This window comes from Manis pentadactyla, chromosome 11 (genome assembly GCF_030020395.1).
Source record: "Manis pentadactyla isolate mManPen7 chromosome 11, mManPen7.hap1, whole genome shotgun sequence".
Lineage (NCBI taxonomy): Eukaryota > Metazoa > Chordata > Mammalia > Pholidota > Manidae > Manis > Manis pentadactyla.
In genome coordinates this window covers 105,016,800-105,039,991 of record NC_080029.1, presented here as the reverse complement: position 1 = coordinate 105,039,991, position 23,192 = coordinate 105,016,800, and the positions used below count along the sequence as shown (strand labels likewise).

The 23,192-nt window shown below is 40.3% G+C and overlaps 1 protein-coding gene across 2 annotated transcripts in view; it reads right to left on the bottom strand.

Annotated features, from left to right (window-relative positions):
* The window catches only part of TEX9 (testis expressed 9), a 99,002-nt gene extending 88,714 nt beyond the window's left edge, over positions 1-10,288 (bottom strand). For both annotated transcript variants that reach the window (XM_057488836.1, XM_036929719.1), the window contains exons 1-4: positions 10,211-10,288; positions 10,016-10,107; positions 4,146-4,209; positions 3,434-3,513 (exon numbers count right to left, since the gene is read on the bottom strand). In XM_057488836.1, coding sequence (XP_057344819.1) covers positions 3,434-3,513; positions 4,146-4,209; positions 10,016-10,107; positions 10,211-10,237 — 263 coding nt within the window. In that variant the 5' untranslated portion in view covers positions 10,238-10,288. The remainder of the gene's footprint in view (positions 1-3,433; positions 3,514-4,145; positions 4,210-10,015; positions 10,108-10,210) is intronic.
* Positions 10,289-23,192: the final 12,904 nt, after the last annotated feature.

Below are 23,192 nucleotides of genomic sequence, written 5' to 3'. Positions count from 1 at the left end.
CCTAAGTGTCCATCAGTAGATGAATGGATAAAGAAGATGTAGTCCATATACACAATGGAATATTATTCAGCCATAAGAAGAAAACAAATCCTACCATCTGCAGGAACATGCTTGGAGCTAGAGGGTATTATGCTCAGTGAAATAAGCGAGGTGGAGAAAGACAAGTACCAAATGATTTCACTCATCTCTGGAGTATAAGAGCAAAGGAAAAACTGAAGGAACAAAACAGCAGCAGAATCACAGAACCCAAGAATGGACTAACAGTTACCAAAGGCAAAGAGACTGGGGAGAATGGGAGGGTAGGGAGGGATAAGGGCGCAGAAGAAGAAAGGGGGTATTATGATTAGAATGTATAATGTGGGGGGTGGGGGAAAGGGGAGGGCTTTGCAGCACAGAGAAGACAAGTAGTGATTCTACAACATCTTACTATGCTGATGGACAGTGATTGTAATGGGGTTTGTGGGGGGACTTGGGGTAGGGGAGAGCCTAGTAAACATAAGTTTTAAAAAAAAGAAAAAAAAAAAGGCTACACACTAGGCATTAACTCCCTGGGGTCAGGACCTGGTCAATTTACTAACCATTGTACCAGGTGTAGGTAGACAAGGCACTAATGGTGTTAAAAATTCTTCAAGTTTATTGAAATGTAATTTACATTTACCTATTAAAATATACCCTTTTTAGGTATATAGTTCTATAAATTTTAACAAACATAGGGTAACATAACCACCACAACAGCCAAGACAGAGAATATTTCCATCAACCCAAAAAATTCCCTTGTGTCCCCTTGTAGTTAATCCCCTCCACTAAGCCCCACACACAACTAATCTGATTTCTGTCCCTATAGTTTTACCTTTGTCAAATGTCAAACAAATGGAATCACACAGAATATATAGTTTTTAGTTTGGCTTCTTTCACATCTATGTTGTTGTTGTAACGGTACTTCATTACTTTTTATTGTCAAGTAGGATTCCATTGCATGAATATGTCATAATCTATTTATCCATTCACTACTTAATAAATATTTGATTATTCCCAGTTCTTGGCAATTTGAATAAAAGTGCTATAAACATTTGCATACAGGTTTCTTCTAGGACATACGTTTCATTTTTCTTGGGTAAATAGCTAAAGGGGAATTGCTGGATTGTACATAAAACTATTTTTGAATAGATGAATAGTGTCCCAATATTTCAAGTATGAGTCAAATATATTGCACTTAAATAAAATATTTTTTTTTGTTTCTAAACCCTCTAACGTATTTAAACGTTGTATCTTCTTAGGGCTGTGCAACTCCTACAGTCTGCTTCTTCATCTTACAAGATTGGGAGGATCCATAGCTATTTTAAGATAAACAAACCCAAACAGTTTTAGTCTGTCATTCTTAAAACTTCTTTGCAGGTACAACTCTCAAAAAGCAGAGTTTATCTATTTGATTCCAGTCAGTTCCATGTACAGTACCACATGCACAGTTCTTTCCAAGACTATACTTTTTTGCCCTGAACCCTCCCCTGGTTCCCACCCCACAGTTCACTTTGAGGTTGTTAGATTTTATAGGGAGATTATACCTTTAGTTAGATCTTTGCCCTGAGCCCTTTTATCCACTGGAAAGTTAATAAGTGCCATTTAAAATTATCCTTGCCATGAAGAACCTTAATCCACTGGAAAATGTTATCAATAGTTGTGAAAACTAACTTGTAGTATGATCTTTGCCTGAAGGTTGAGCTTTAATACGCTTTTGTTCTTCAAAGATTTTCTCAATTTTATCTCCTAACTTTTGAGGTCTAAGAAGCAGCTGACTCTACAAAGTAAGGGTAATCAAGGCAGTGTGGTGCTGGCATAGAATTGATATATAGATCAAATGTAGGAGAATTGAGAGTCCAAAAATAAAATCATGTGTCTCTGGTCAGCTGGGTTTTGACAAGAGTACTAAGACCATTCAGTGGGGGAAAGAACAGTCTTTTCAGCAAATGGTCCTGAGACAACTGGATATCCACATGCCAAAGAATGAAGTTTGACCCTTATCTCATACCAGGTACAAAAATTAACTCAAAATGGATCAAAGACTTAAATGTTAGAGCTAAAACTATACAACTGTCTTCAAAGAAAGCATGTGGCCAATCTTAATGACTTTAAGTTTAGCAATGGATTCTTACATATGACTCCAAAAGCCCAGGTAACAGATGAAATAAACAGACAAACTGAATCTCATCAAAATTAGGTGACTCTTTCAATATAACAAGGTCTCTAGTTCCTGGAATCTCCACATTCCCATTCACTGTGCCTCCAAAACAGCTAACTCTTTCCCAAACTTGTCTCTTTCTTATAATGCAATGCCAAATACAGCTAACAGTAACAGTGCATACTACTAAAATTTTATTTTCCAACCTCTCTCCCTAAGAGCACAAGTTCATTAGATACTTGTTCTGCCTCTAAGATTACCAAAGAACAGTTTTACGAAATCTATTGCCACTACATAACAGTATTCCTCTACCTTTCCAGCGTCCAATATCAATTTCCTTGCTGGCTTAATTTAAACCTAACTGCAAAGCTAAAGCCACACTTTTAGAGTTTTTGTTATACAACACCTGACTCTCAATATCAGTTGCTATGCTACTTAGGATAGGCTAGGATATTAACCCCAAAATCTCAGTAGCTTAACACACTTGAAGTAGCAGTAGAGAGGAAGAAAAAGCCCTTTTTTCCACATGTTCCACATCACCCAGAGACCAGGCTGGGAGGTTTCATTCACCAAGTAGATTTTCATTGATTATGGCACAGAAAGAGTCAGCTGGAGATTCACACAGACTAAGTCTGTTTAGGCTTGGAAGAGAAGCACTGGACTTCTACTCATAGCAAGAGACTTGGAATGTTTGATGATCACCATCGTCTCTACTGTAAGATTTTATAGTTTTATTCACACAGATCCTGTACTTTTCCTAAATTTGTTTCCAAATATCTTTTTCACTAATTCCTTCACATATCTGAAGTTCACATGAAAATCAAGGAAAAACAGATTTAATACATTGTTTTTACTAATTTATTTATTTTTACATCTTCATAAGCGATTTTCTAAGAAAGGCAGTATAGTATGTGAGAACAGGTTTAAAACTCTTATCAACTGTGGTTTGAACCTCAGTGAAATCACACTCTATCTATATCCTTGGGCAAGGTACTGAACTTCCCTAAACTCCAGTTTTCTCATTTTTAAACTGATGACAATAATACTTATTTCAAAATAGGAATCTGGGAATTAAATGAGATAAAGTAGGTAAAGGGTTTATATTGTATCTGATTGGCATAAGTGCCCAATTGTTTGTATATCATACACAATTTTACTCTTCAGAAAAGGATTTCCAATACTTACATGCAAAAAGATTTTATATTAAGATTCACATACATCATCAAAAAATGGCATTAGGTAATTTAATTCACTTACCTTAAACTGTTATCATCTTCCTCTTCATGTGATTTAATTTGTGTTGAAACAGGCCTAGATTGTACTTCTTGCTGCTCTCTCTAGTTAATTGAGTAAAGGTAAGTCATATAGAAGAAAACACAAAACTAGAATACACTCGAATGCCTTTCTGATCATTAATCATTTCAGACTTGTTCACGGTTTATATGAAATCAAGGCACAGAATTCTAAATGCTATGGTATAAAAATAAGACCTGTAGCAATGTAGTTTCACATTCCATTTATTTTGAATTAAAGAAGTCAAATGCTGAGTTTAAGAAAGAAATTACCATCTGAGTATTAATGATGATTGTTTTCCTTTATTCAGCTTATGTCCAGAGAAAATGTTACTTCTATTCTTACTGAATTACCAGTGTTAATTCTATATAGCTACTCTCAAATATTAATCTTAAAGCAAAGGGAAAGATTATGAAATATTAATGTTCTTTGTGATTAGGTTGGAACATCTAAATGGAAAACACTTTTTCAGTGGATTTCAGAAAATGCTTATCAAAAACATATATGTGCATATGTACATACACCTATACATATATTCATGTTCCATTTGTGATGATTCATTGAGCTGAAAATTTTTGCCCTGGGTACTTGTTTTTGCATGTATGTTATATATCAAATTAAAAAGTTAAAAAAATTGCACTTACAAGAAATTACTAATAATTGTACATTTACTTACTATTACTTCCTCAGCTTGTCGAACCAGATCAGCTGTTTTTGCTTCCAATTCTGCATTTAAACGCCTAAAAGCAGAAAATAGTATTTTTTATATACTGAAGATGCTACAGTACACTTTAGCCAAAACATAACTATTAGAATACTATCTCCAATTTTCCATGATTCCTCCTGCTTTGTAACAGAAATTCAAACAGTGTAGCTCTGGCCTCTCTCTGGCCCTCACTTCAGGTGGAATGACTTATTTGAGAAGAATAAACTTCTTTAAGTTCAACTCAGTTCCATTCTGTCTTCTTGGGATCAACTTCAGCTGGGGATGGGAAGTAGAGCAGAGTCAGGAAAGGGTCTACTTTGGTCTGGGGTGTTGCTGTGACCGGCCAGACAAATCTGGGGTTTAGTGAGCAGACCTAATGTGGCTCACACCTCAGCTATGTATTTTGCTAACAGCTTCATCAGAAAAAAAAAGGTGATTATTTTGACCTCTACCTGCCGCTCTTTCTTTTTAAAAAATTTTTCAATCTATTTGGAATCTAGCAAAGAATAGGAATACCATTTGTCTCCATCTAGACTGCAAGAATGGCAATACTACTGAAGAAAACTTTAAAGGAAAAATTGCTCGTAATCCTACTACCATTATCCAATTATTTTTATTTTTAATATTCCCTTCTAATTTTCATGTATATACACAATTCTAAGATATGTTTTCCTATAACAATATAGAAGCAATATGTTTATCTCTAGAAATCTTTATAATTAGTGTCATAAATGGGTATACAATATTCTAATGAGTTACAGTTTACATAATGCACTAAATTGTTCCTACTGTTAGTTTAATTCCTTTTTTTTACTTTTAAAGGTTAAAACTATAATAAACATCTTCAAAAGCATGTTTTATTCTAGTCATAGGTCACATATCTAGACCATCTAGGCTCTTTTGAAGTTATATGAAGAAATTGTTGAGCAATTTTAACAGTAAGGTACCGTGTTTGTTCTTCTTAGATACGTGATTCAGAAATAATCCAAATCACCACAAATCCCCACTCCCAGAAAAAAAAAGTACCATATTCATACTTAAAACAGTCTGCTGCTTTAAGGAATATTCTTAGGATGAGTTAATCAAAAGAAAAATATTAAGACTTGAAGTTGCATTTAGGGTGCCAGTACCTGATTTTTCACATTTCCCTTACAAGAATCATGAGAACTTAAATAGAAGCTCTGATCAATATAGCAGACCAAGATGACTCTGAAGACTATTCCTCTGCTCCAAATGCAGGGAAATGCTGGATAAAATGTAATGAAAGAAATATCACTAAACTCAAACTCAGGCAAGGGAAATACCCTGGCCCTAAAAATAAAGCTGCAAGTCAAATTGAGAGCAGTAAACAGGAACAGAAGCCAAAACAGCTTACCAGCTAGAAACTGATGACACGAGTGGGAGTCATGAAGGGTGACACCTGTAAAACGCAAGCCACAAAAACACTACCCATAACTTAGGTGAACGGAAATGAAACTAGAGCCATAGGTAGAAAAGATTCTCTTGTGGGTTGATTAGAGCATACAGGAGTACAGTCCAAATTCACCTTACCCAGATGGTATAGAGACACTACGCCAAAAGTTTAGTATAGAAAGCTAGACTGAAACCAGTGAAAACTCTGATAAGCTAGGACAGGTAAATGTGAAACCACCTAGAGGGACATTTACTTCATCTAGAACATATGGAACTTCCTCAGAAAGCAAATCCTGCTAAAGACAACTTCACAAAGATAACAAGTTGCATGAAAAAAGAAGTCACAAAAACAGAAAATCAGCAGATGCAACCAAATCTGTACCATAAGAACTGGAAATAAAACAACCTAAAATAGATTTTTAATTAAGCATTTTTCATTTACAAAAGGAAAAAAAAGAGGAAGAGTAGAAAACATGAGGGAAGAACCAGTATTTACTACAAAAGAACACTAAATTTGGAAAAGAAACAAATTATCTTAAATGAGGAATATAGTCATTGAAATAAAAAACTCAAACTCAGTGGATAAGCTGAACCACAGAATGAACTGAGGAGGGAATGAATGAATTAGAAGGTAGATAAGAAAAAATTACCTGAAAGGAGATACAGAGAAGCAAAATGACAAAAATACAAAACAGAGGTTAACATCCATTGAAGACAGACTGAATGACAAAGATGTACATCTATCTAATAGAAGTTGCAGAAAGAAATCCCAGAGGAGAGAGAATGTCAGTATTTGAAAAGATGCTGAGAATTCTCTAGAAATGAAAACATGGATCTCAAGTAGAATTAAGAAAACAAATACGTATCTATACACATCTAGTGAAACTGCAAAACTTCAGAGACAAAAAGAACACTCTATAAATTACCAAAGCAATTATTTTAAAAGAACAGAAGAAAAGTAGTCTACCAGCTATGGAACATTTAGAAAAATTGAACACATCCCTGGTCACAACAGTATATACACTGTTTGATCATAGGGCAACTAAAAATAAACTTTAAAATAACAACAATAAAAAACCCCAACAAACCAACCTATGGGCTTGGCAACTAAAAAACACACTCCTAAATAATCACTCTGAAAATAATTAACTATTTAAAACTAAGAAACTGCAGAAGAAATACATATATCTAAATGGGTCCTAAAGTACAGAAAAGCTATAATAGGGGAGAAATTTATAGAAATTAATGTATTTATTAAGAAATAAGAAAAAAACTAAAAAATGAAACTAAAAATGAAAAAACTAATCCACCACAATTAGAGGAGATAGAATATAGACCAATAAAGAAACAACAAATCAGCAATAAAATCAAAAGCTTGTTCCCTGAAAAGACCAATGAAATAGATAAACCTTCCAGCAAGACTGAAAGAAAGAAAAGACAATATTGCAAAGTTCTCAAAAGGTGTGTATGATTTTACAAATTCATTCAAGTTTGAAACCTAAGAGCATAATTAGAGTAAATTTATGCTACTACATACATTAAGTGGACACTTTTCTAGAAAACTATCAAGTGACCAAAATTTATTCTGGAAGCATTAGTATATCTAAATAAATGAATAACTGTTAATGATCCAGAATCAAAAGGCAAAAAAATTCCATCAGCAATACCAAAGAATATCAGACTCAGCTTCACACTTTTAATCAAAGGATCCCTTTACAAAAAGCTTCCCAGAATGGAAAAAGCAGAAAAGGAAAACTATTCATTTATTTCATGTGGCTAGGGTAATACTGCTTTCAAAATCAGAAAGAAAAAGACCTAGAAAAAAGTGCAATACCTATCACACTTTTGTTCATAAATGCAAAAAAACATACACAAAACTATAGCAATCAAATTCAGCAGTCTTGAAAAGAAAGTAAGAAATCTGCTCTGCTGTTCAGTATGTCAAAATATTAAATGGGAGCAGTGGGTATTCACCAAAATTCTTTTGGGAAAAGTTTTGATAAGATTTACATTCAAAATAGGAAAATTAAAGGAAACAGTGTCCCTAAACCTGGTACAAGAATCTACCAAAAACTCTACAGTAAAACTTAAATATTGGGATAAATTATTAAAAGTGGGTTCCTGAAAAATCATAACCAACATAAGGATGCTCACCATCACTTTTCCTATTTCCATACTGCACTGGAGCTTCTAACCAGGTGGAGAAGAAAAGAAAGTGTATGGAGAAACTGTAATGGGACAAAACTATCATAATTTGTATATGATATAACTGTTGTTATAAAAAAATGCAAGGGACTCTACAGAATGAATTAAGAGCATTCATCAGGTCTGACAATCCGTATCTATATAAATATAGGTGTAGGATCAACATAAAAAAACAGTAATGTTCCTACACATCAAACCAATTAGAAATAGAGTAGAAAAGCCATTCATCATAGCAAGAAAAACTGTAGGATGCCTTGTAATAAATTACATATACAAGACTTTTACATAGAAATAAAGTAAAATATTATTAACGGACTCCACCCCATGAGAAAAAAAAGCCTTTGTAAATGAAGATGTACCATATTTGTGGAAGAGAAGATTCAAAAGCACAGAGATGTCAGCTCTCTGCAAATTAATCTACAAATCCAATGTAACTGGCATATACCAGGAAGGGGTGTGGGGAATGGGGGGCCTGCCTATCAGTTATCAAGACCAGTTAAAAGAGATGTGACATAATTTTGTTGTTTGGTTTTCTGGCTTTAATACAGGCATGAAACTACTTACTTCAGTGATCAGCATATTCCTTAGTTTAGCCTCACAGATAGTGATTATTTCCTCCAACTATTTGACAGGAGCTGATTATAGAAGATTCTGGACTGGGATCCCTGGGAAGTGCTGTTAAAAAAGACATGCCAACCATGACAACATGTGGCAAAATACTCATATTCGTGCTTCATATAACAAAGGCCAGACATTTTACTCTTCTGTATGGAACAGAAGTAATCTACAACTTCAGGCAGATCCAGGAAGCTACGTAGTTCCTATGTCTCAGATTTGCACATCCAAGAACAGGCAACAGAATAGCTGGCCACCTTTACTGCAAAACAATTACTGCTAAAATAGAATAGCTCCTGTAGATGTCTTTAAGGTGTCATTAAGTAGGACGATAACAACACAGCAGAGCCAGGTGCAAAATATACCCTTAAATAATGATATGAATTAACCTAATCAATGTATGTGCTATTTGGGGCTATCTGGTATATGATAATGAAAATAACCATTCTGGGTTGATCACAGCTTATTCATAACTGTACATGGACAGTAGGCTAATTGCTTAAGATCCACTGCATCAGAGGGGGAAGATATCCTCCTGCATACTATGGCAAGCTAGCATGTGCCTAGTTCAGCTAAAGACAGTGAATGTCAGTTTTAACTTTAAATACGCTTTAATTTTAAGTATAGATCATCTGGTACTCTATGTTTAACCATTAGAGGAACTTCCAGATTTTTGTCCAAGTTTTAAAAGAAATTAGTCATTTTAAAATAAAAAGAATTTGAGTTGTTAAAATATTTTATTTTAAGGGCAAACAAAATACTTGGTCTCCAACCTTATGGAGCTTACAGTACACTGGAGGATATAGACAAAAAGTAAACTAACAAATGAATTCATTGTCACAAATTACTCGAATTCAAAGAAAAATTGGTAAGACAATAAAAAGAGAGCATAATTAAGGGAGGGAATATGTGACTGTCCCCGAGGAAAAAGTTTGACGAATTTAAAGGCCACAGAGAGGAGTAGTTAGTAGGCAAAAAACAGAGATAAGATCAAATAGGAGAGGAGCCATATCTGACGGAGCTTTTAAGTACGGAAGGAAACCACGGCAAAGTTTTAGTTAAAGAAGTGACACGATCAGACTGAAAGCTACTTCTGGCTTTTGTGTGATACCTGGGGGGTGAAGAGTGTAACGGTCCAAGAATAAAAGCACCCGTGTCAGGTGTAATTCACTAAGAGCAGATACGGGGAAGGAAATCCTCCTCCCAACTCCACCAAACGGAAATGAGAATGATAATTCCAATTGCACTGAGACTCATTCTTTCAATTTAGAAACCAAGCCTATAAGAAATTTACATACGTGAACTCTAGGAACTTGAAATTAAGTGGACTTCCTTAAACTGGAAACTTAACTATTATTGGCAATTTCTGCTATCCAAATCACTTCTGATGAATATGTTTACTTGGGCTGAGTTTTCACCTCCTTCAAATACCTTTTAAGACTCAGGTGAGCGTGAGAAAACAGTGAAGAAGAGCAAGAGAACAGGACGATGAGAAGAAAATACTGGACGGTGAGGGGTCCCAGAGATCCAGTCAGTCATCAGGAAAAGTACTTGCAACCAGCTTCCTTTAGGTAAAAGAAAGAAAACAGAGCCGCCGAATTTCTTACTTATACTCCTCCTCCTTGGCGAGGAGGTCCCGGCGAGGTGTGGCAGGCTGCGGAACGCGCGGCGCGAGCGGCGCCCCTGGAACGCTCCGTCTCTGCAAAAGAGACGAGACTTTCAGACCCCCAGGTTGGATGAGGTTAGGCGTCCTCGGGCCGGCCCAGAATCCAGTCACTCCCGAAGTTAAGGGTTGAACTGACCCCGGAGCCAAGACCTTTCCCCGCCATCTTTCGCGATCAGGACGCCGTTCCCGAGGCAACGACTCCTCTTCCCGCGAGATCTACCACCTCCCGGGCAGCCTCCGGCCTGGGCGCAGACTCAGTCCGCACCCGCCCGCAGGGCTCGAGGAGGGTCTGAGGGCTGGGGAGTGGGCACGACCGAGGCTTTGTCCAAGGGTGGTAAGCTCTAACTGTACGATGCGTTGCCCCGGGAGCCCAGGAAGCCAAATCGATGCGTTGATTTGTAAATTCTTCAGTTGGGGTTGGAGGGGTTGCAGCCGTGGAAGACGGGTCCGTTTCTAATACTCAGTTGGAAGCAAGCTAGTTTTAAAGCCCCTGCTCTGTTGTGCTTTTCCAACTGAGTGGCAAACCCCACCTACACGCCTTTAGTTTAAAATGAACTCTTCAGAGGAATTCTAAATTCTGCTTTCTCGTTTATTTATAGTATTGTTAAGGAGCTAGGCTGTCAAGTCAATCAGGCTAAGTTCCTGTCCTGGCTCTGTCCATTTACTATCTGGTCTTTGGGCAAATCACACTGTATCTGGGCTACTTCATCTGTAAAGTGGGAGTAAGAATAATGGCCATCTCACAGAGTTAATATTAAGAATGTGTGCTTAGATTAATACCTAGAAGACAGTTAGCAGTCAAAATGTCCAACTTTTTTGGAAAAATTACTGAGAGTCCAGAAATAAACCTTCACATTTAGGGTAAACTGATCTTCCACAAGAGTGCCAAGACCATTCAGGGGAAAGAAGTCTTTTCAACAAATGGTATGGAGTAAGTGGATAATCTCATGCAAAAGAATAAAGCTGAACCTTTACCTCAACTCAAACTGGATCAAAGACTTAAGAACTAAAATGTAAATCCCTTTGAAGAACTCATTGGTGTGTGTCTCCATCACCTTGAATTAAGTAATGATTTCTTAGATACGACACCCGTAGGTAAAATTGCAGTATTTCCAGAATCTCTTGGCTGGCTTTAGTGTATCTCCATATCGACAGCCGTTTCCGAGGGATGGAGAAAAGTAGTCCAACTCCGTATCAATGGGTAATCACTTGGGCAACTGATGGTTTACGTGAACCTGACAGGTTAGGGGTACGATTTGCTTGGTTCTTCCACAGCAGGAGAGAAAGAGACAGAGACGCCAGACCACTTTGTGTAAGCAATAAATGGGTTTTAAACTTTATTTCTCCCTTTGACTAATTCCGGTTTCCCCTAGGTATTTTGCCCTGGCATTTCCTCTCTCCGGAGTTACATCTGCTAGTAGTCGGCAGGACCTCTGAAAATGAAATCTGTCTACATGGGTGCAAACTTTGGGTGGGCTGCCCCTAGAGAGGATGGGAAGATTCCCTGAACCCCCCCCTGTGGTTGGTGGGGAGGTCCCAGTGGATGCAGCAGCAGAGGGTGCAGCTTCACCTGGGAGCCCCCTATCTGTGGGGCTTCCAATTTGGGAGCCCCTAGTGGAGAATTGGTCTAGGGTAAAGCATCTCCTACAGGGGTGGGGCCTTCCCTAAAACTGGGGAAGGGTAAAGACACTGGAAGCTGCAAAATTAGCCCTCCGTGCAATAGAAGGCTGCTTAGAGGCCCTGAGTGGCCATGTAGCAGCTGGCATTATAGGGTCTCTTTCTCTCAAGATAGTAGAAAATGTTATCAAGGAGAGAGAGAGGGCTATCGAGAAAGAGAGGGTTATTGACGAGAGAGAGTGACTTCGGCAGGATAGACACGCACTTCAGCACTGCTTGGAGGAGCTGGGTGATTACCTATGGGATACCCTTAAGGAAGAGAGACCATTATTGAGCAGATGGATTGCTCTCCTGGAAGATTCCTTAGCAGCAGCAAGTGGGGAGGCGGCAGGAGAAGCCATGTTGCAGGAGGCCATGGGGGATGGGGAGGAAAGACTGGTGCCTTCGGCCCCAGAGATGGTGGAGGAGCTGGGGGGAGCAGATGAGGAGGCGGGGCCATGGGCCAATCTGCTGCTGAGGCCACCACCTGAGGTACCAGCCTCTCCTGTATTAAAGGCCCGCCCAGCTGTAATTAAAAAAATTAAAACCAACAACCGCAGGCTCCTCAGGGGGAGGAGCCACCCCCTCTCCAAGTGTGGAGCATTCTATGCTCCGCCCCTGTACCCAGGATGAGCTGGTGGACATGAGCGTCTGGTAGAGGCAGAAGCCATCAGAATCTCTGCCTACATGGCTTTTATATCTCTGGGATATGGGAGTGGAAAACATTGTTATGTCAGGTACTGAGATGAGTAGACTGGCTTTCCTGGTGACTCACCCTACCCTCTGGCAGCGTTTGCAAAGTGCCCATCACACCTCAGGAAATCAGACACTTCTGGAATGGCTGACAGCTGCCATCAGGGAAGTTTGGCCTAATTAGGGTGATTTACTATATTTATACACTAGCTGGAAAATGCATGTAGAGCTCCAACAGGTATTGCGGGAAATTGGGCATGAAAAATATCATCTATAATATGGACCCCTAGAGCCCCAGTGAGTTGTTGTTCACCGTAGGAATGAGAAATCTGGTGCCCCATACAGCTCCCACATCTCTCTTTGGGTCCCTAATTGTCCCCCACATAGGGCAACCCATAAGTGAGGCTACTCATACTTTAGCACATCTGGGGAGGTTGAAACAATAAGGGCATGGAGGGAAGTATGGGCTACGACTGAAACAAGAAGTGCAAAAGACCCTGTGAAGGTCTCGAGGACCCAGATGTGGGTTGATTTGATAAAGGCTGGGGTAGTGAAAGAAAAACTTGATGGGCAGTGCAATAGAATCTTGTTAGAACTTTGGCACCAATTAAAGCCAGAGCAGCAGTTCCAGCCGCTTAGGTCCAGGACACGGAAACTGGAGTCAAGGCCTCACCCCAGCCTGTGTCCCTGCAAAACTTCCTAGGGGACAGTACTCAGGATTCGGCTGGGCCCTCACTCCCACAGGAGGATGATTGGGCATTGCAGTTTAACTGAGGTAGGGTTCAAGGTCTCCACCTTGGGGGATGTGGTGGGAACCGGAGGCCACATGTAGAATTAGCAATTCATTGGTTCCCTGTGAATGTACAATGTGGACACAGGATCTGAGTGTTCTCTGATTCATGGCAACCCTGAGCATTTTCCCAGGACCCCTGCTGTGATAGAGGGCTATGGGGGTAAGGCAATTAGAGTGAAGAAAGCCCAAATCCCAAGGGGGTTAGGGTGTTTACTCCCAAAGGAGTATACTCTGTATACATTTCTCCCATCCCTGAATACATTTTGGGGGTAGATATCCTGCAGGGCCTATGGTTATAGACGACTACAGGTGAGTTCAGACTGAGGGTACGTGTGGTAAAGGCAGTCCTGAGGGGACACATTAAGCACCCACCTGTAGCTCTGCCTGTACCCAGGCGAGTGACAAGTACTAAGCACTATAAATTGCCTGGGGGACAAAAGGAAATTGGAGAAACTCTACAGGAGTTGGAGAAACTGGGAATCATAAAGCCCATTCATACTCCTTTTAATTCCCCAGTGTGGCCAGTGAAAAAGCCAGACAGCTCCTGGCATATGACTATGAACTACAGGGAATTAAATAGTCACACCCACTTTGCATGCTGCTGTTTGCTCTATAGCAACCATTCTGGACACCCTCAGCCATGAACTGGGAATGTTGTAGACCTTGCTAATGCTTTCTTCTCTGTTGACATAGCACAGGAAAGTCAGGAACAGTTTGCCTTCACATGGGAAAGCTAGCAATGGACATTCACTGTCCTTCCACAGGGATATCTCCACAGTCCCACCATCTGTCATGGACTTGTAGACCAGGACTTGGCCACCTGGAAGAAACCACAAACAATGTGGTAGTATCACTACACTGATTATGTTTTGCTCACATCTGATTCTCTTGCAGATTTAGAAGGGGCAGTTCCTAGGCTGTGGCAACATCTACAAGAGAAAGGATGTGCTGTGAACAGCACCAAGGTTCAGGGACCTGGTTTTTCTGTAAGATTCTTGGGGGCTGTATGGCCAGTTAAAACTAAAGTTATTCCTAAAGCACTCATAGACAAGACCCAAGTTTTCCCTACCCCTACCACTGTGGCAGTATTACAAGAGATTTGGGTCTTTTGGGTTACTGGAGAGTGTTTATCCCACATTTGGCACAAATTCTGAAGCCCTTATACCGGTTGGTACAAAGGGCATCAGGTGGGACTGGGATGAGACATGTGCAGCTGCTTTTACTGCTGCTAAGTGAGCAGTCAAGGCCATAGAGGCCTTGAGTGTAATGGACTCATCAAGGCCCTGTGAGCTAGATGTTCATGTAACTGAAAATGCTTATGGATGGGGTCTTTGGCAGCGGCTTGAATGGACATGCCAACCTACTGGATTCTGGTCACAACTATGGAAAGGAGCAGAGGTCCAGTACACATTGATAGAGAAGCAACTGGCTGCTGTGTACTATGCCTCGCTAGGTAGGGAGCCCATCACTGGAACATCTCTAAGGTAATAACCACCTGTCCCATCACAGGGTGGGTGTGAGACTGGCCCCAAAGGCCATGGAGTGGTGTGGCACAGATGCCTAGACTGGCCAAATGGGGCACATTTTTACAGTACCATAGTGTCCTCTCTATCAGCCCCTTAAGTGGAGAACTCCAACGCTTATTGGGGCCAGTGACCTATACCAGTGGAAAGCAGGAAGAACTTGCTTTTGAGCCATTGGTATCAAGAGTTTTTATCAGGAGGTAAAAGCCCCTATACCTGAAGATGCTTGGTATACAGACGGCTCCAGTCATGAGCAGCCCCCAAGTGGAGGGCTGTGGCTTTCCATCTTAAGACTAAGACAATATGTATGGAGGATGGAGAAGAGAAGAGCAGCCAATGGGCTGAGTTGCAGGCAGTATGGCTCATGACCACCCAGGAGCCTTCCCCCATAGTTGTCTGCACTGACAGCTGGGCTGTCTATTGGGGCTTGACCCTGTGGCTATGAATGTGGTACCATACCAACTGGATGGTTGGCCTCTTTGGGGGCAAGAGTTGTGGCAAGACCTAGGGGCCTCTGGTCAGACAAAGACTATTACTGTATATCATGTGACTGGCCATTTGCCTTTGGCATTCCCAGGGAATGATGAAGCAGACACATTGGCCCAGGTGCATTGGCTAGAAGGAAAGCCTGCCTCTGATGTAGCCCAGTAGCTACATCAGCGTTTGTTGTATGCAGGGGAAAAGACAATGTGGGCTGTAGCACGTCGGTGGGCCTTGCTTTTGACTTTTGAAGAAGTCAGCAGTGCCCAGAAGGATTGCCTTGTGTGCTCTGGGTGGGACTTACACTGAGTTCCACAGCAGCATGAGACAATAGCAAATGGGCCGATACCACTTGTCAGGTAGCAGATAGACTATATTGAGCCATTGCCCATATCAGAAGGATATCGGTATACTATGACTTGTGTGGACACAGCTACTGGCCTGTTGGTTGCTCTTTTCCTGCACATCATGCAGATCAGCAAACCACCAAAGGGGGCCTAGGGTATCTCTTTGCAGCCTATGGTCAGCTACAGGTGATTGAGAGCAATCAAGGCACCCACTTTACTGGACATGCGTTACAAGAATGGGTGCAGCAATTAGGAATAAAGTGGAAGTTTCATGTACTGTACAACCCTACCGGGACAGGCATGATAGAGAGGTACAATGGTTTGTTGAAATCTGCCCTGAAGTCAGACACCAATAGTCTACAAGTCTGGTCAGTTCACTTATGGACAGTATTATGCATTTGAATAAGAAGCCCTGAAAAGGAACCTTGAGCCCTGTGGACATGCTAACACACATTGCTGCCTCTCCTATACAAATGTATATGCAAACCCAAGAGGAGTTGTTGAAGCCAGGACATGGCCAGCAGAGCAACATCCTGCTGCCAGCCCCAACTGAGTTAAGCGCTAAAGACTCTGTTGAGTGGATGTGGCCCTGGACATTTTGACACATGGCCCAGGAATGGCTGGCCCTTCTGTTACCTTGGGGAAAAGGCCTGGAAGCTGGCCTCTGGGGTGTTTCTGAAGTAACAGCAGAGTGGCCTTCAAAGATCACAGTAGTGTATCCAAAATGTCCAGGAGATAAGAGCATCTTATGGGGAAGTTCTGTTTTACTCTTATGGCCACTGCATTTTCTCCCATAGCCCTATATATTGGCCCATCTATAACTCCCACAGGAAGAGGGGGTGAAAGTCTGGTTTACTAGACCAGGAAGAGATCCCATTCCTGCCACTTTCCTATCACAAAACCACTCTCTTCCATGCATCTTACCTGATGGATAAGATTTACCTATTCTGGTGTTATTAAAACATGTATCTTATTTCCCTTAAGTTTATTTTTTTTAACACTTCCTGTGGTTTGGACCTACCCCCTGTCTGTAACTGCCACAATGATTGTTCTGAACTCCCTACCTGTTCAGCTACTGACCACCTGTGGACTAGGCAAGCTATGAACTGAATCTGCATAGCACTTTGAACCTAGCTGAATCTTCCAGCTTGAGGATTATCATGATTTTATTCCTTTTGCTATTTTATGTTATTAGTTTTGTTACAATACTCCAGTTTTCTCAAACAGGGGCCACTGCAGAAGATGGGTAATGAGCAGTTTGTAAGGTGAGATTTCTGGAGGGGTGTACTGTGGGGAAAATCGCAAAATTTCCATAATCTCTCTTGTGGTCTTAGTGCATTTTCATATCAATAGGTGTTTCCAAGGGGGTGGGGAAAGAAGGCCATTCCATATCTACAGTTGATTACATGGGGGAGTGAGGGCATATCTGGACTGGAGAGGATTGGTGTGGTCCCCTATTCTGCAACTGGGTTGTGAGAGACATGGGCAAGCAGAAGTGGATGACTGTTTGTAAGCAATAAACTGTTTTCTTCCACTTTATTTTTCCCTCTAACCGATTTTGGTTTCAAAGGTATTTTGCCCTGGGCTGGGAAAATATTCCACCCCCCAACCAAGTTACAACTACTAAAACTCAAACCCAAGTAAAAAAATGGGCAAGGTGGAGCCAAGATGGTGGTGTGAGTAGGGCAGTGGAAATCTCCTCCCAAAACCATATACATTTTTAAAAATACAACAAATACAACTATTCTTAAAAGAGAGACCAGAAGACACAGGACAACAGCCAGGCTACATCTACATCTGTGAGAACCCAGTGCCTCACGAAGGGGGTAAGATACAAGCCGTGGCCCAGTGGGACCTGAGTGCCACCCCTACCCCAGCTCCCCAGAGGGAGGAGAGGAGTCAGAGCGGGGAGGGAGAGGGAGCCCAGGACTGTTAAATACCCAGCCCTAGTCATCAGCACCGGGAGCATAGACACACATGTGTGGTGTGCTGGATATCAGGGAAACGGAACAGTAAAACCTACGAGCAGGTTCCCATAGCCAGCATCCCTGGGACAAGAGAGAAGAAAGTGCTTTTTGAAAATCTTAAACAGACAGGAGCCTCACAGCAGGATGGAAGCATCTGGGCACATGCAGCCCAGCAGCTGGGAATCCCAGGGAACTCTGGGTGCCCTAACCCACTGGGTGGCAGCACAGCTCTGAGGCCCCTTATGGCAAAAAACAGACTCCCATCCGTTACCCCTTAGGCACAGCCCCGCCCAAGTGGAGCAGCAGCCTGAGGCCAGCCATGCCCAAAGTAGCTGCACAGAGCTTCCTCCACAGTGGCCTAGGCAAGAATCAGAGACCCCATCTGTGCACAGCTGCCCAGCACAAGTCGCTAGGGGTTGCCATTCTCCCAGGAGAGGAAGGTGAGGAGCAAGCGGGAAGGGACTTTGTTCTCCCAGCTAACACATGCACAAAATGCCCACGACTACCTCTATCACCATGAAAAGGCAGAAGAATTTGATCCACACCAGAATCACACAGACATCCTCCCCTGAGAGGGAACCTGGGGAGATAGACTTAACCAATCTTTCTAAAAAAGAATTCAAAATAAAGGTCATAACCATGCTGATGGACTTACAGAGAAATATGCAAGAGCTAAAGGAGCAAGTAGGGAGGGACAATACAGAAATAAAACAATCACTGGAAGGACTGAAAAGCAGAATGGATGAGGTGCAAGAAGCCGCTAATGGACTAGAAATCAGAGAACAGGAACACAGAGAAGCTGATGGAGAGAGAGATAAAAGGATCTCCAGGAATGAAAGAATATTAAGAGAAATGTGTGACCAATCCAAACGGAACAATATTAACATTATAGGGGTGCCAGAAGAAGAAGAGAGAGAAAAAGGGATAGAAAGTGTCTTTAAAGAAATAATTGTTGAAAACTTCCCCAAACTGGGGGAGGAAATAGTCACTCAAACCATGGAAGCACACAGAACTCCCAACACAAGGGACCCAAGGAGGACAACACCAAGACACATAATAATTAAAATAGCAAATTTCAAGGAAAAGGACAGAGGATTAAAGGCAGCCAGAGAGAGAAAAAAGGTCACCTACAAAGGAAAACACTCTACGCTATCAGCAGACTTCTCAACAGAAACCTTACAGGCCAGAAGACAATGGCAGGATATATTTAATGCAATGAAATAGAAGGGCCTTGAACCAAGAATACTATATCCAGCATAATTATCATTTAAATATGAAGGAGGGATTAAACAATTCCCAGACAAAAAAAAGTTGAGGGAATTTGCTCCCACAAACCAGCTCTACAGAGTATTTTAGAGGGACTGCTCTAGACAGAAGCACTCCTAAGGCCAAATAGATGTCACCAGAAAAAATAAAACCACAGCAAAGAAAGCAGACCAACCAAATACTAACTAAAGGCAAAAGATAAAATCAACTACCCACAAAAGCAGTCAAAAGAAACACAAAAGAGCACAAAATAAAACACCTAACATATGAAGAATGGAGGAGGAAAAAGAAGGGAGAGAAATAAAGAATCATCAGACTGTGTTTATAATAGCTTAATAATTGAGTTAAGTTAGACAGTAAGATAGTAAAGAAGCTAACCTTGAAACTTTGGTAACCACGAAACTAAAGCCTGCAATGGCAATAAGTAGATATCTTTCAATAATCACCCTAATTGTAAATGGACTGAATGTATCAATCAAAATACACAGAGTAATAGAATGGATAAAAAAGCAAGACCCATCTATGTGCTGCTTACAAGAGACACACTTCAAACCCAAAGACATACACAGACTAAAAGTCAAGGGATGGAAAAGGATATTTCATGCAAACAACAAGGAGAAAAAAGCAGGGGTTGCAGTACTAGTATCAGACAAATAGACTTCAAAACAAAGAAAGTCACAAGAGATAAAGAAGGACATTACATAATGATAAGGGGTCTATCTAACAAGAGGATATAACCATTAGAAATGTATATGCACCCAATACAGGAGCACCAACATACGTGAAACAAATACTAACAGAATTAAAGGAGGAAATAGAATGCAATGCATTTATTTTAGGAGACTTCAACACACCACTCACTTCAAAGGACAGATCATCCAGACAGAAAATAAGTAAGTACACAGAGACACTGAACAACACACTAGAACAGATGGGGACCTAACAGACATCTATAGAACTCTATACCCAAAAGCAACAGGATACACATTCTTCTCAAATGCACATGGAACGTTCTCTAAAATAGACCACATACTAGGCCACAAAAAGAGCCTCAGTAAATTCAAGAAGATTGAAATTCTACCAACCAACTTCTCAGACAACAAAGGTATGAAACTAGAAATAAATTGTACAAAGAAAACAAAAAGGCTCACAAACACATGGATGCTTAACAACATGCTCCTAAATAATCAATGGATCAATGACCAAATCAAAATAGAGATCTAGCAATATGTGGAAACAAATGACAATAACAACACAAAGACCCAACTTCTGTGGGAAGCAGTGAAAGCAGTTTTAAGAGGAAAGTATATAGTAATCCAGGCATATTTAAAGAAGGAAAAACAATCGCAAATGAATAGCCTAAGGACACAAATATCAAAATTGGAAAAAGATGAACAAATGAGGCCTAAAGTCAGCAGAAGGAGGGACATAATAAAGATCAGAGAAAAAATAAATAAAATTGAGAAGAATAAAACAACAGACAAAATCAATGAAACCAGAGCTGGCTCTTCGAGAAAATAAACAAAATAGATAAGCCCCTAGCCATACTTATTAAGAGAAGAAGAGAATCTACATACATCAACAGAATCAGAAATGAGAAAGGAAAAATAATGACAGACCCCACAGAAATACAAAGAATTATTAGAGAATACTACAAAAAACGACATGCTAACAAGCTGGAAAACCTAGAAGAAATGGACAACTTCCTAGAAAAATACAACCTTCCAAGACTGACCAAGGAAGAAACAGAAAAAACAGACCAATTACCAGGAAAGAAATTGAAATGGTAATAAAAAACTACCCAAGAGGAAAACTCCTGAGCCAGATGTATTTACTGCCGAGTTTTATCAGACATACAGAGAAGACATAATACCCATTCTCCTTAAAGTTTTCCAAAAATTAGAAGAGGAGGGAGTACTTCCAGACTCATTCTATGAAGCCAGAATCACCCTAATACTAAAACCAGGCAAAGACCCCACCAAAAAATAAAATTGCAGACCAATATCCCTGCTGAACATAGATGCAAAAATACTCAACAAAATATTAGCAAACCGAATTCAAAAATACATCAAAAGGATCATAAACCATGACCAAATAGGATTCATTTCAGGGATGCAAGGATGGTACAACATTCGACAATCCACCAATATCATCCACCACATGAACAAAAGGAAGGACAAAAATCACATGGTCATCTCAGTAGACGCTGAAAAAGCATTCAACAAAATTCAACATCCATTCATGATAAAAACTCTCAACAAAATGGGTATACGGGGCAAGTACCTCAACATAATAAAGGCCATATATTACAAACCCACAGCCAACATCATACTGAACAGTGAGAAGCTGAAAGCTTTTCCTCTAAGATCGGGAACAAGACAGGTATGCCCACCCTCCCCACTGTTACTCAACATAGTACTGGAGGTCCCAGCCATGGCAATTAGACACAACAAAGAAATACAAGGAAACCAGATCAGTAAAGAAGAAGACAAACTGTCACTATTTGCAGTGACATGATATTGTACATAAAAAACCCTAAAGACTCCACTGAAAAACTACTAGAACTAATATCGGAATATAGCAAAGTTGCAACATACAAAATTAACACACAGCAATCTGAGGCTTTCCTACACACTAACGATGAACTAGCAGAAAGAGATATCAAGAAAAACAATTCCATTCACAATTGCTTCAAAAAGAATAAAATACCTAGGAATAAACCTAACCAAGGAAGTGAAAGACCTATACCGTGAAAACTACAAGACACTCTGAAGAGAAAATAAAGAGGACACTAACAAATGGAAACTCATCCCATGCTCTTGGCTAGGAAGAATTACTATTGTCAAAATGGCCTTCCTGCCCAAAGCAATCTACAGATTCAATGCAATCCCTATCAAATTACCAACAGTATTCTTCAACAAACTGGAACAAATAGTTATAAAATTCTTATGGAATGACAAAAGACCCTGAATAGCCAAAGCAATCCTGAGAAGGAAGAATAAAGTGGTGGTGGGGGATCTCGCTCCCCAACTTCAAGCTCTACTACAAAGCCACAGTAATCAAGACAATTTGGTACTGGCACAAGTACAGAGCCACAGACAAGTGGAACAGAATAGAGGCTCCACACCTTAACCAAACATATATGGCCAATTAATATACGATAAAGGAGCCATGGACATACAATCAGGAAATGACAGCCTTTTCAACAGCTGGTGTTGGCAAAACTGGACAGCTACATGTAAGAGAATGAACCTGGATCACTGTCTAACCCCATACACAAAAGTAAATTTGAAATGGATCAAAGACCTGAATGTAAGTCATGAAACCATAAAACTCTTAGAAAAAAACATAGGCAAAAATCTCTTGGACATAAACAAGAGCAACTTATTCATGAACATATCTCTCCAGGCAAGGGAAACAAAAGCTAAAATGTACAAGTGGAACTATATCAAGCTGAAAAGCTTCTGTACAGCAAAGGACACCATCAATAGAACAAAAAGGCATCCTACAGTATGGGAGAATATATTCATAAATGACAGATGCAATAAAGGGTTGACATCCAAAATATATAAAGAGCTCATGCACCTCAACAAACAAAATGCAAATAATCCAATTAAAATATGGGCAGAGGAGCTGAACAGACAGTTCTCCAAAGAAGAAATTCAGATGGCCAACAGACAATGAAAAGATGCTCCACATTGCTAGTCATCAGAGAAATGCAAATTAAAACCACAATGAGATATCACCTCACACCAGTAAGGATCGCCATCATTGAAAAGACAAACAACAACAACAAATGTTGGCAAGGTTGTGGAGAAAGGGGAACCCTCCTACACTGCTGGTGGGAATGTAAACTAGTTCAACCATTGTGGAAAGCAGTATGGAGGTTCCTCAGAATGCTCAAAATAGAAATACCATTTGACCCAGGAATTCCACTTCTAGGAATTTACCCAAAGAATGCAGCACTCCAGTTTGGAAAAAACAGATGCACCCCTATGTTTATCGCTGCACTGTTTACAATTGCCAAGAATTGGAAGCAACCTAAGTGTCCATCAGTAGATGAATGGATAAAGAAAAGGTGGTACATATACACAATGGAATATTACGCAGCCATAAGAAAAAAGCAGATCCTACCATTCACAACAACATGGATGGAGCTAGAGGGTATTATGCTCAGTGAAATAAGCCAAGCGGAGAAGGACAAGTACCAAATGATTTCACTCTTATGTAGAGTGTAAGAACAAAGGAAAAGTGAAGGAACAAAACAGCAGCAGAAGCACAGAACCCAAGAATGGACTAATAGTTACCAAAGGGAAAGGGACTGGGGAGGACGGGTAGCAAGGGAGGAATAAGGGCAGGAAAAAAAGAAAGGGGGCATTACAATTAGCATGTA